Source organism: Magnolia sinica, chromosome 9, assembly GCF_029962835.1.
Source record: "Magnolia sinica isolate HGM2019 chromosome 9, MsV1, whole genome shotgun sequence".
Taxonomy (NCBI): Eukaryota; Viridiplantae; Streptophyta; class Magnoliopsida; order Magnoliales; family Magnoliaceae; genus Magnolia; species Magnolia sinica.
Window position 1 is genome coordinate 59571066 of NC_080581.1, and position 14926 is coordinate 59585991.

At 36.7% G+C, this 14926-nt stretch overlaps 1 protein-coding gene across 1 annotated transcript; it reads left to right on the forward strand.

Annotated features, from left to right (window-relative positions):
* The first annotated feature begins 7443 nt into the window (after window positions 1-7443).
* On the forward strand, window positions 7444-8538 carry LOC131256344 (uncharacterized). Its single transcript, XM_058257291.1, has 4 exons — window positions 7444-7570; window positions 7653-7733; window positions 7846-8110; window positions 8291-8538. Exons 1-4 carry the CDS (start codon window positions 7568-7570, stop codon window positions 8350-8352), a joined length of 411 nt encoding a protein of 136 aa, XP_058113274.1. The 5' UTR covers window positions 7444-7567; the 3' UTR covers window positions 8353-8538.
* Window positions 8539-14926: the final 6388 nt, after the last annotated feature.

Below are 14926 nucleotides of genomic sequence, written 5' to 3' on the forward strand. Positions count from 1 at the left end.
CTATACTTATAACCTATAACCTAAACCTTAACCTAAACCTATAACCTATAATATAACCTTAACCTAAACCTATAACCTATAACCTTAACCTATACTTATAACCTTAACCTAAACATATAACCTTAACCTAAATCTATTCTCAAATCCCAAAACCTAAACTTATAACATAAACCTAGACCTAAACCTATAACCTAAAACCTAAACCTAAACCTATAACCTAAACCCGACCTTAAACCCGAATCCGATTTCATAAACCTAAACCTTAACTTATAACCTATACTTATAACCTTAACCTTAACCTAGACCTTAACCTAAACCTATAACCTAAACCTAAACCTAAACCTATTCTCAAATCCCAAAACCTATAACCTAAACCTAAAACCTAAATGGATTCCCAAATCCCTAAACCTTAACCTATAACCCAACCTAAACCTATACTTATCATCTAAACCTATTCTCAAATCCCAAAACCCATAACCTAAACCTAAACCTTTACCTAAACCTATAACCTAAAACCAAAACCTATAACCTAAACCTATACTTATAGCCTAAACCTAGACCTTAACTTTAACCTATAACCTATACTTATAACCTATAACCTAAACCTTAACTTAAACCTATAACCTATAACCTAACTTAACCTAAACCTATAACCTATAACCAATAACCTTAACCTATACTTATAACCTTAACCTAAACTTATAACCTTATCCTAAATCTATTCTCAAATCCCAAAACCTAAACTTATAACATAAACCTAGACCTAAACCTATAACCTAAACCCGACCCCGAACCCGAATCCGATTTCATAAACCTAAAACTTAAACTATAACCTATACTTATAACCTTAACCTAAACCTAGACCTTAACCTAAACCTATAACCTAAACCTAAACCTATTCTCAAATCCCAAAACCTATAACCTAAACCTAAAACCTAAATGTATTCTCAAATCCCTAAACCTTAACCTATAACCCAACATAAACGTATACTTATCACCTAAACCTATTCTCAAATCCCAAAACCCATAACCTAAACCTAAACCTAAACCTTAACCTAAACCTATAACCTATAACCTAAACCTATACTTATAACCGAAAACTATTCTCAAATCGCAAAACCTATAACCTAAACCTAACCTTTCCCTAAACCTATGACCTACACTTATAACCTAAACCTAAATCTATAACCTAAACCCTAACCTAACCCTATAACCCATAACCTTAACCTAAACTTATAACCTTAACCTAAACCAATTCTCAAATCCCAAAACCTATATCTATAGCCTAAACCTAGACCTTAACCTAAACTATAACCTATACTTATAACCTATAACCTAATCTTAACCCAAACCTATAACCTATAACCTAACCTTAACCTAAACCTATAACCTATAACCTATAACATTTACCTATACTTATAACCTTAACCTAAACCTATTCTCAAATCCCAAAACCTATACCTATGGCCGAAACCTAAACCTTAACCTTAACCTATAACCTATACTTATAACCTTAACCTAAACTATAACCTTAACCTATAACCTATACTTATAACCTTAACCTAAACTATGACCGATACTTATAACCTATAACCAAAACCTTAACCCAAACCTAGAACCTATAACTTAACCTTAACCTAAACCTATAACCTATAACCTATAACCTTAACCTATACTTATAACCTTAACCTAAACCTATTCTCAAATTCCAAAACCTATACCTATAGCCGAAACCTAAACCTTAACCTTAACCTATAACCTATACTTATAACCTTAACCTAAACTATAACCTTAACCTATAACCTATACTTATAACCTTAACCTAAATCCAATCTCAAATCCCAAAACCTAAACCTAAACCTTAACCTATAACCTAAACCTATACTTATAACCTTAACCTAAACTTATAACCTTAACCTAAACCTATAACCTATAACCTATAATCTATAACCTAAACTCAAATCTCTAAACCTAAACCTACACCTAATCCTAATCTCAACTCCAATTCCCTAAACTTAAACCTAAACTTATACCTATTCTTTATTCTCTAAACCTATAACCTAGCCTAATCTTAAAGCTATTTTCGTAAACTGACTTTAGTCTTTTCATTGCAGACATGGATAAGAGTTGGATGCAAGCTAAGAACAGGTTTGGCCCAGAGTATAAACAAGGCGTTCAAGAGTTCATGGAATTTGCGTGAAATTGGGCAGATTCAAGGAATAGGATTAGGTGTCCATGTCGAAAATGCAGGAATATGATATATAAGACTTCAGACAAAGTAGAGGACGATTTATTCATAATTGGGATTGACCAGAGTTACACTTGGTGGATCTATCATGGTAAAGATATGACCCATAGAGTTGAGCCTACTAAAGTCTTTGCTGACCCAATTGTGCTGAATGACGAGGATGAAGATGCTGACGAAATGCAAGAAATCATCGGGGATATGTTCAGGGGAATAGCTACAGATACTAATTTTGCAACGATAAGCAGTAGCTAAGATATTCCTCCAATGGGTGATGTCGAATCAGAAAAGTTTAGTAGGTTGTTGACGGATGCGCAATGTCCACTTTATCCAGAGTGTGAGAACTTCTCCAAGTTGAATTTTCTTACAAAGTTATTTCATTTGAAGACAATAAATCGTTGGAGTAACAAATCGTTCGACATGTTGCTTGAGTTGTTAAAAGAAGCATTACCGGGCGGTGAGACATTGCCAAAGTCTCATTACGAGGCAAAATCCTTGATGCGAGACTTGGGCCTTGGTTATGAACTCATACATGCATGTATAAATAATTTTTTATTATATCGAAAAAAGCATGATAAGGCTGAAGGGTGTCAAGAATGTGGAGAGTCTAGGTGGAAGAATGACAGAGCCAAGGGTAAGAAAATCCCGTGAAAGGTGTTAAGATACTTCCCATTGAAACCCAGATTGGAAAGATTGTTGATGTCTCATAAGATGGCTAAAGATATGAGGTGGCATAAGGAGAAACGTGTTCACGATGATAGTACACGGAGGCACCCTGCGGACTCTGAAGCCTAGCAAAATTTTGACAAGCAACATGACTGGTTTGCAGATGATTCTCACAATGTTCGACAAGGCCTTACAAGTGATGGTTTTAATCCATTTGGTAATATGAGTAGCTCATACAATATGTGGCCAGTGGTACTTATGCCCTATAATTTACCTCCTTGGTTGTGTATGAAGGAGTTATTTTTCATGATGTCATTACTTATTCCTAGACCCAGGTCACCTGGGAATGACATTGATGTGTATTTGCAACTGTTAGTAGACGAGTTAAACGAGTTGTGGAGTCAAGGTGTACAAACCTATGATACATTTGCAGGACAGAATTTCGATTGCATGCAGCGGTCTTGTGGATAATAAATGACTTTCCCGCGTACGAAAATTTGTCTAGGTGGAGCATGAAGGGCAAGTTGGCTTGTCCTACATGTGGTAATGAGACTTGTTCATCATCATTGAAAATTGATAGGAAAACGTGTTATATGGGCCATCGTCACTTCCTTCCGAGCGATCATAGTTAGCGTAGGAAGATGATGATCTTTAATGGCAAACAAGATCATAGGCCACCTCCGAAAGAGCTATCTAGAGAAGACATTATGCAACAACTGAGTAACATTCGAGAAGTTAGATTTGGTAAGGCATCGCACTTGAAGAAGAGGAAACGTATAGTATTGGACTATAACTGGAGGAAGAAGAGCATCTTTTTTGAGTTGCCCTATTGGAGTGATCTGAAATTGTGACACAACTTGGATGTCATGCATATTGAGAAAAATATATATGACAATGTCTTCAAAACATTGATGAACATAGAGAAGAAAATAAAAGACAGTTTCAAGGCTCGATTGGATCTACAAGAAATGGGTTTATGGGAAGAGTTGCACTTGCAACCACATGAAAATTCATATACTATACCAGCAGCCTGCTACACGTTGACAAAACTAGAGAGAAAGTGTTTATGTGAATGGTTGAGATCGGTGAAGTTTCCTGATGGGTATGCGTCAAACATATCTCGCTGCATAAATGTTACAGACTGTAAGGTAACAGGAATGAAAAGTCATGATTGTCACGTCCTTCTGCAACGCCTACTGCTAGTTGCGATTCGTGGATTCTTAAGCAAGGATATCAGTGCGGCACTGATTGAGTTAGGGATATTCTTTAAGGATTTGTGTTCGAGATCATTGAATGTAAATGTTATTAAACGACTGGAGAGGGACATTGTCGTAATCCTTTGCAAACTTGAAAGAATATTTCCACCTGCATTTTTCGATATCATGGTACACCTAGCAATTCACTTACCGCACAAGGCGAAGCTTGCAGGCCTAGTACAATATCGTTGGATATATCCGATCGAAAGGTGGTACCAATATGTTAAAATATTTATTCATTCCATAAACTATATATATCCATGTTTTCATACGTATAACATAGTGGTTTTGCGTACAGATACCCTCACACACTAAAACGATTTGTGAGGAATAAGGCACGACCGGAGGGGTCGATAGCTGAAGCATACATTAATAATGAGTGCCTTACATTTTGCTCCATGTATCTTCGTGGCATAGAGACTAGATTCAACCGAGAAGATCGGAATGCCGATGAAGGGCAGGAGCATGAACAAGGACTCATATCTGTATTTGCACATAATGTTCATCCTTTAGGATCCCTAAAATTTTAGGATATGGATCTTGGGGATCTAGCAAAGGCGCGGTGGTATGTGTTGCATAATTGTGAAGAAATAGAGTCGAACTTGGAGTAAGTCTTCCCTCGATTATTATTTTCTCTACATACGATGATCTTAATGTTTCTTGGTGATAACGTGTCATTTATGTGTAGTGAACACATAAATGAGATGAAGTCTAAATTTCTCACAAATTATGATCAAATGCATCAGGATCAGTTTCCAGAATGGTTCGCCAAACGTGTAAGATTTCACATTGCATCTCACCACATTAGCATTTTCATTGTATTGCACATTATTTCAACTTATGAAATTCCTAAACAATTATATTCTGTACATGATAATAGATGAAGACGTTACGCATGAGCAACTCTGCGAATGCGTCTGATGCATTATACTCACTGGCATGTGGCCCTGATAGACATGTATTTAGATATACAGGTTGTATTGTAAATAGGATTCAATTCCACACCGAAGAATGTGAGAAGTACAAGACCACACAAAATAGTGGGGTGGTTGTGAAGGGAACAAATGAGGAGGATGAAATTGACTTTTATGGCATTTTGATAGATATTATTGAGCTGAGTTATTGTATGAGAAAGCGAGTGTACTTATTTAGATATGATTGATGGGACATTGGAAATAAGAAGTTGGGAATACAGACTGACAACTACTTTACGAGCGTAAATTTATCTCGGAAGTGGTTTAAGGATGACCCATTTGTCCTCGCCAACCAAGCCAAACGAGTATTTTACCTCGCTGACATCAAGTTAGGCGGCTCTTGGCACGTGGTGCAGAAAATAAAGCCCAGGAACGTATTTGACGTTCCTGTACCAAAAGTTGAAGATAGCGAGAATGGAAGAAATGACACATTTAAGGTTGAAGAAGCATATCAAGAAGACATGTTATCTAGGGATACAGGGACTGATTCAAGTGTTAATATTGATGTGGTGCAATTAGATAGAGATGATGTGCCACCTGATCATGTTGATGCCTCAATAATACATGATATTGTTACAGATGATAGCGGTTTCATTAATAACGATGTTACGGACAATGAAGATGACATACTGGTTAGCGATAGTGATGGTAAAGAAATAGCCCTAAGCGATAGTGATACAGACGACGATTATTAAATGTACACATGATTTATATGTCATTTTTCAATTCGAATAATTTATGTATTCCATGTATACGTGAAAATTATAAGTCATGATTAATTCTTTTTATTGACTTGTTTATAATCCATAATTGCAATTGAGTCAATTTCTGATCATGTCATCCTTAAACCGGAGCATAACAAAATAACGCAACATACTTCATTGCTATTGCAGATGGATGTTTCGGTCCTATCTTCTTCTGGTAGGGCCATAGAGATACCCGATCTGGTCAATGAGTGTAGAGTGGAATATATTGACGATGACTCAGAGGATAGATTATGTCATCTCAAAGAAATTCCAGGGCTGGATATATATAACCGCGGGAAACGAGATACGGAAGATGCGACTCTGTCACTTGCACATCTGAATGGAGTCCCGAGAGACTAGATTTCTCCTATTGTGACTGGTATGTTGGCTGTAAATATGTCGAGTGCTTCACACGAAATAACATATGCTTTTGAAGCATACGATAGCTTATGCAAGGAGTACTTCGGATAGTTTACCTCAAAGTTGTTTCGTATTACAATGAAATATGTATATTTAATATAGAATGACAACGTATAATGGAATTTTCAATGGTTATAAATTAAAGTTTACAGTTTTATTATATTCTGCTTGCATTATATTGTAATGGTATAATCATATTTTAATCATCTCTCTAAGCATAGGCACAATGCATTGTACCGTCAATACTGCTTATATAATATTTTAGTAAATTCCACTTGTATTGACATTGTTTAAAATTATAAGTTCGTAGATCGCACATATTCAATGATGGCACCAGGTAGGAGAGTACGTCATTCGCGCACTGGATCTACCCCTTCTACCCGTGATGCGACGGAGCCAGCATCGCCATCACATGTTGCATCGTAGGCATCTAATCCCTCAGTCACGCATACACCGGGCACTACATATAAGTCTAGACGTATATTTCTTTTAATGATTTTTATTTATGTTTAGACTTACATATTTCTTTTGCAACAGCGTCGTCAACCAGCCGACGAGGACGTGGACCCACGCGTGGGTTGCTTTTAGAGCGACTTACGCGTGAGGGTAGGGTGACGGTAGGGTTCCTACAGGATTGTATCAGACCTGTTGGGAACAATGTCATGTTGTTTACATCGGAGGTCGGCGTCTTATGCCGATCTCTGATCCCCCCACCACCCCCCGTTGGGGAGATGTGACAGATGATGTGCGGCAGCTCATCCGTCAGCGCCTTCAGGTAAATTTTAGTAAATTAAAATTTATTTTATAAAAGTTCATTTACGGTTAAGTTATTTTCTTAATAAGTTTATTGTCTTAATCTATTATTTACGAAACTGCAGGATAAATTTGACTTGGATTTGAGTATTCTGCACATCTCTCATGTCGTCGATGACATGATGAAGGAGCGGTTCAAGGATTATTGTAGTAAGTTACACTGGCAGTACAAGTGGTGCATGAGCCACGAGGAGGCCGTATAGTCCGCACCACTGCACGTGACCGATAAGGACTAGCGGATACTCTGCGATAGGTTTTCGTCTGATTCTTTTCAAGTAATATTTATATATTTATGATATCTTAATGTAATAATTAAATTCACAATTAATAATAATGTATTATGAATAATGTGTTCAGAAGAGGAGCAAAATAAATTCTGATAATAGAGGAAAGTTAGAAGTGAACCACGTAGCTGGTTCAAAGTCATTTGTACGACTTCGTCACGACATGGTAAGAAAGTACTGGTAATTATTACGTTTATATATTCTTTCCATGCATTTATATTAACTATATTGTCTTTTCGATTGCGCAGCGAGATTTCGTCACTAGTCAGGAGCCCGGACCAGTAGACTTCTACAAAGAGACTCACTGTCGGCAGGCGACGGGATCTTGGGTACATCCTAGAGCCAGCAAGATTTGGATAAAGATCCTTACATTGTAAAATTTATTTGCATTAAATTATAATAATATCATTTATTATAAAAATTCATATGTTTTCATTACAGGAGGAGATGGACACCTTACGTAGTCAGCCCACTCCCGATGGTACTCAGCGGAGTGAGCCAGAGATCCTGAGTCAGGTGCTTGGCATCCATTCTGGATATGTGCGTGGGTTTGGCCATGGTGCCAAGCTCATGGCACTTGCTAGAGCTGCCTCCAGCCGATCCATCGTCGTTGGTGACAGCGTCGTACGCCGAGCTGTTACTGCAAAGAGAGAGAGGTCCAGCAGCTATGGGTCATCGTCGATGACATCAAAGATCAGCTGGACAGGTAGAGGGAGGAGTAGGAGAGAAAGATGATGGATCAGTTGGCGAGGCAGAGGGAAGAGCAGGAGAGGAGGATAGAGGAGGAGCTGGCGAGGCAGAGGGAGGAGCAGGAGAGGAGGATGGAGGAGGAGCTGGCGAGGCAGAGGGAGGAGTAGGAGAGGAGGATGGACGATCAGCTGGCGAGGCAGAGGGAGGAGCAGGAGAGGAGGATGGAGGAGATGCGGGTGGAGCATGAGCGACGGATGATGGAGATGTTTCAGGTTTTTGCTGCACGCTTACCCACCGATGCCCCACCACCTCCGCCTTCATCTTTGTGATTTTTTGTATATTTGTTTATGATGTTAAGTTTATATGTATTTATGCGTGAATGAATGTGATGCGGATAAGATTGTTTGTGTTTGGATGAATGTAGTTTATGTTTGGGTTTGGGTTAATTTAGATGGATGTGAATGTGAATATGATGAAATATATTATATAATAGGTGTATATCAGGATGAATATGATGAAATATATTGTTAACAGGTGTATATCAGGAATTTTGTGCAGAATTTTGAGTTGTATATTAAAAAAATTGGACTTTTAGCGACGAAAATTTTCGTAGCTAAAAGTTTTGTAATTTATTTTTAGCAGCGAAAATTTTTACTGCTAAAAGTCCTGTAAAGTTTTTTAGCGATGAAAGTTTTCGTTGCTAAAAGTGTAACAAATTTTTAGCAACGAAAATTTTCGCCGCTAAAAGTATTGTTTAGTTTTTTTAGCGACAAACATTTTCGTCGCTAAAAGTGGAACGATTTTTTGGCAATGAAAATTTTCGCTGCTAAAAGTCTTGAAAATTTTTTAGGAAAGTGCAACTAATTTTAGGAAAGTGCAACAAATTTTTTAGCAGCAAAAATTTTCCCTGCTAAAAGTCTTGTAAAGTTTTTTTAGCGACGAAAATTTTCGTTGTTAAAAGTGTAACGAACTTTTCTAGCAGCGAAAATTTTCGCTGCAAAAAGTTTTTTTAGCAACGAAAATTTGTAACGAATTTTTTTAGCAGCGAAAATTTTCACTGCTAAAGGTCTTGTACAAGTTTTTTAGCGACAAAAATTTTCATCGCTAAAAGTGTAACGAATTTTTTTAGCAGTGAAAATTTTCGCTACTAAAAGTCTTGCACAGTTTTTTTAGCGACGAAAATTTTCGTCGCTAAAAAGCTTGCTTTAGCGACGAATTGGATTTTTTGCCAATAAAATCCTTGTACATCAGTCTTTTAGAGACGAAAATTTTCGTCGCTAAAGGGTTTTGGCTACGAAAATCTGACTTTTAACGATGAAAATTTTCATCGCTAAAAGTGGTATTTCTAGTAGTGAGTAACTAGAAGTAGAACTGGAAGAAGATGAAAACCTAAATCTGAAATATTTGAGAAAGTGATTTTGAATAAGGTAATTAAAACTTATAAATTTAAAGGTGGTAAATAGGGTGCCAAGGATCCACTTGTAGTAATTGGAAAGCTACCTTGCATGATTCAAGGACACAACTAGAATCAGAGTCATATCTTATCCAATTGGTAAGAAGAGATTTGTCAGATCTCTGAACTTCTCATGGATCTAATCATCAATGGATGAGGGTTGTAAGGATTTGGAAGTGATTCCATATTCTAACTATACCCAGGATACAAGGCAAACAACAGTATTTACCAATCATAAGAGAATCGTGAAAGTTAGGAAGGATCCCATTACCCTACCATGCCCAAGGGACGATGGTGAACAACGGGACTTACTAATTTCACAATCTCAATTCAGGAAAAGAAGATATCTCAAGCTATCACAGATCTATTGTAATTTGTCACAACAAACCATTAAAAACTAAAAATATTCCTTCATAATCAAACAAGAATCCAAGAGAGTTCAACAAAACATGAATCTAAACAAAGCAAACATCCCAATCACGCTACAAGTTTCACCTCTTAGCCCTAGCTAAGAGGTTTAGCCAACCATAGACATGATTGAACTAAGAACTCTTAAACAAAACAAAAAGATCAACTAAGGAAGAAGAAGAAAAACTCTCGGACGGTGACTCCACCATTTTGCTCCACTCCTCAAACCCTAGAAGATGCTTAGGGATGCCCTAAGGACTCCTATTTATAGTTGTGCATCACCTCCTTTCGCACCGAGTTGGAAATTTCAGAAATCGCATCAAATTTACAGTCTGTGCAGCACCTACGTAAGGGTCACCTTCGACTGGTCGAAGGTTTCCATCGACCGGTTGAGGATGACTGGATTTTAAAGGATTTTGTTGCTGAAGTTCGAGTCGAGGATTATTCGATTAGTCGAGCAGGAACCTCGACTAGTCAAAGCGAAGCCAGGACTAGTTGAGCAGGAGTCAAGACTAGTCAAGCAGGAGCCTCGACTATTCGAGCAGAAGCCAGGACTAGTCGAGGATCACAGAAATTCACTTCAAAACTTCAATTCTCTTTATTCTTAACTTGGTTTTCTTAGATCTTTGGCATGTGAATTCTTCATTTTTAGTCTCATAAGATCCATCCTTGGCTTTGGTGATTCTTAAGTGTTAAATCAATGCTTTTAGCATCCTTTTCAATCCAAGCTCTTAAATTCACCTTACAACACAAACATGATTAAAATAGAATATTAAGCATATCATGTTCATAAAACCAAGTAAAAAATGGGGTCCAATCTGCAATATTTGACCCATAACACTATCAGTTAGTGTTTCAGCAACTAAACTAAACTAAACTAATAAAGCAAACTAATCCTTGAAAAGCAATAAAAATTTTAATCCTAAACTATCAGTCATCTAGAGGCATCGGTTCTTCCTCTGGAAAGTATCTTGGCAAATTTCTTAACAAGCTTTTAAATAAGATTATCCATAAACCTACTTTAAATTAAGTTTGGATGTCTTAAACCATGATCATCCAGAAAATTTTGTGTACTTCATTAAAAATTCTCTTTTTATTATCACGAGGTGTCCAAAGAATGTATGATTCACCTAGGGTAGAAAAATTTTCAATATTAGTATACCATGGTGAATAAGAGTCTACAAACGGTTGAATATTATTAAAGTTTTTAACCAACGTAGTCTCCATAAAATTTGAAGTTATAGACTCTAGATCAGAATCCAGCTCATCCACCCTTAATAGTAAATATTCAAAATTGGTGGAAGGAGGTATTTAAAATAATTTTCTTACCGTCAGTGTTTGGCATTGTTCACAACCCTAAGTGTAGGGTCGTGATGTAGTAATAATCTCAGTGAGACCGAGGTCGAATCCACAGGGACTAATCTCGTGAGTATTCTGAGGGTAACTAGAAGTAGAACTAGAAGAATATGTAAACCTAAATTTAGAAGTGTAGAGAGAGTAATTGTGAATTATTTAACTAAAACTTGTAATTTCCAAGGTGGGAACTAGGGTTTCCATGGATCCACTTGTAGCAACCGGAATCGATGTCCTCTCTTACCCAATTGGAAGATATCTCAATAAAACCAAATCTAAACTTCGTTTGACCTAATTATCAATGGATGAGAGTTGTGAGAACTGGAAGTGATTCCATCATAAAACTATGCCTAGGAGACAATGGCTCACAATAGGATATACCAATCTCATAACCAAACATAAGAGAATCATGAAGATTAAAGGGATTCCATCATCCAACCATGCCCAAGGGACGATGGTGAACAACATAATTTCCTAATTTCACAATCTCAATACATGAAAAGAACATACTCAAAGCTATTGCAGATCTATTGTAATTTGAGTCACAACAAACCATTAAAAATTGAAAGTATTTCTCAAATATCAAACTAGAATCAAAGAGAGTTCAACATAAACATGAATCAAAGTAATAAGAAAACATCCCATTATGCTACAAGCTTCACCTCTTAGCCCTAGCTAAGAGGTTTAGCCAACCATAGACATGATTGGATCTAAAACCCTACAAGAAAGTATGAAAAACTAAGGAAGAAAGAAGAAAAATGGTTGGCGAAGGCTCTCCGCCCTTGTGCTTCGCTCCTTTAAACCCTAGAGTGGTTAGATTCATTAATATATGCCCAGGGATGCCTTGGGGACTCCTATTTATAGTTGTGTAACGCCTCCTTTCACACCTCTTTGGGAAAATCTGAAAATTGCCACAAATTTATGCACTCCGCGTAACTCTGCCTAACTTCGCGCGAACAGCCTTTGATGACATCGAACGGCCTTCAATGTCATCGAATGTGTCTTTTATATGTGTTTTTTTCACACTTTTGTAGCTTTATCCGGACTCTACGACCTTCTATATCAACGAACCTACCTTCGATGTCATCAAGCATTATTCGAGGAATCGATAATGTGTCCAAAACAGTACAGAGAGTTAATCTAATTTCTTCAATAAATTCGATGTCATCGAAGAGACCTTCGATGTCCTCAAACAGATCTTTGATGTCATCGAGTATTACTTTGAGTAATCAAAAATAATGCCCAATATGCCCAGTGAGTTTTGCCAAAATTCCACAGAAAATTCGATGTCATCGAGCAAAGCTTCAAGTCATCAAACAAGTTCTCAAGTCATCGAAAAACGTCTTCAATTTGTCTAGCAACCAACTTGATTTTCCTTCATAAATTCAATGTCATAAACCCGTGTTCGATTCATCGAATGTGTCCTTGATGTCATTGAATATGTCCTCGATGTCATCGAATGGTGCTCGATGACACAGTCAATGTGCATTCTGCACTTGTTCTTTTGGCTTCGTTCCTTCTCCACTTAGTTTTCTTGAATCCTTGGACCTTGAAATCTTCAATCTTTATCTCCTAAGATCCATTTTTTACCTTGGTGATCTTTGAGCATCAAATCCATGCTTTTAGCACCTTTTTCAATCTAAGCTCTTAAATTCACCTTGTAACACAAACATGAATAAAATAGGACATTAAGCAGTATTATGTTCATAAAACCAAGATATAAATGGGGTCCAATATGCAATATTTGACCCTCAATAGGCACCGAGACACAATTCTGCAAGGCACTCATTATGTCTCTAATCATAGGATCATCGAACTCTTCAAAGTGTGACAAGCATACTTCTAAAGATTTGGGAATTTCATTTGAGAGAGGTTCATCGTCTTTAAATATAATAATCAAATTTACCTCATGGATCACATCCTCATCCTCTTGCAGTTTGTACAAATTAAACACATTTAGCTTTGAGGTCATATTCCCAAAGCATATTTTCGTGATCCCATTCTAATAATTAATCATAGCATTAGCAGTAGCCAGGAATGGTCGGCCTAGAATGATAGGGATTTGAGTGCTCATATTTATAATTGGATGTGTATCTAAGACAATAAATTCCACCGGGTAATAGAACCTATCAACTTGGACCAACACATCTTCCACCACTCCTCTCGATTTTCTAGTCGAGAAGTCAGCCAATTGTAATGTTGTCTTGCCGGGTTTCAACTTACCGAGGCCCAATTGCTCGTATACCGAGTATGGTATCAAATAAGCACTTACCTCAAGCTCTGAAAGTGCTTTGTCAACCTGAAAGTTTCCTATTATATATGAGATCATAGGAATTTTAGAATCTTTGTATTTTGGGGGAGTGTTTTGATTTATGATGGTACTCACTTGTTCCGTCATGAAAGCTTTCCTATGCACATTCAGCTTACGATTTATTGCACATAAATCCTTTAAGAATTTGGCATAAGATGGGAAGTGTCTAATTACATCCAATAAGGGGATGTTGATCTTAACTTACTAAAAAAACCTCTAAAATGTCATGATTTTCACTTGGCCATTTTGATGAGGTAAAACATTGGGAAAATGGGGCCACTGGCTTATTTTCCTACATTGGCTCTTTGTCACATGGAGCATTGTTAAATTCATCATTATCCTTTAAAGCTCTGGATTCCTTGGGTTTCTCAACCTTTAAAGGATCCACTTATAGCCATTCTTAATGTCTAATTCACTTGATTTAATTCGATAAATCAACTGGAATCAAAGTCATATTCTATCCAACCGGATAATAGCTGTTAATTCATCATTCACAAACCAAAATATATATGAACTTCAATTGATTCAATTCCCACATACAGCACCAAAGTATTAATTATAGGGAATTTAAAGCACCTATCATGCCCTTAGTATACGATAGATAAATAGATTTTACATATCTATCCCTTGCAAAATAAATAAGCAATCAATCTTGTCTTTCCTAAGCATCTAATGTGCCCGAGTCAACAATGGATAAAAGTAAATTGACACTGAAACTTTATTCAAACCAATATCAAGGAATTGTTCATTATTCAATACAAATAACTTGAATTAAAACAAACTAGAACATTAAAAACTATTACAAGATTTACCTCTTAGACCTAACTAAGAGATTTAACTAACTATAAACATGATTGGACTAAACTATAAAAATAAAAACTAAAAAAAATTATATAAAAAAAACTAAAAAAACTTTAAAAAAAAAAAAAAACTAAAAAAACCTTTTTTTAAAAACAAAAGAAACTTAGAACCCAAATATTATAGAGGAAGAATGGCTCCTTAGATACTCCGTTACTCCTTTCTCTCTCTTCCAAACCCGAAATCATCCCTTTAATATAGACTTGATTTGCACTGACTTTAAACTGACTTTAAAAGTTCGCACTTTGTTTCGTTTCGGCCACATTAATTGTAACCAAATTTGTTTCTCAATTGCAACCGAATAGCCTTCAATCAGACTGAATTTGTTTCTCAATTGCAACCAAATTTCCTTAAATTCCTTCCAAAGTCTATTCTCCTCTCCCTCAGGTCGGACGGAACCCTCTTCGGTGGCACTGAACATGTCTTCAATCGCATCGAACATCAATTCG

Coding starts and splice junctions, on each gene's coding strand:
- LOC131256344 (XM_058257291.1), top strand. Junction 7,734..7,845: donor GGCAGGCGACGGGATCTTGG/GTACATCCTAGA, acceptor TTTTCATTACAG/GAGGAGATGGACACCTTACG. Junction 8,111..8,290: donor ATCAAAGATCAGCTGGACAG/GTAGAGGGAGGA, acceptor TCAGCTGGCGAG/GCAGAGGGAGGAGCAGGAGA.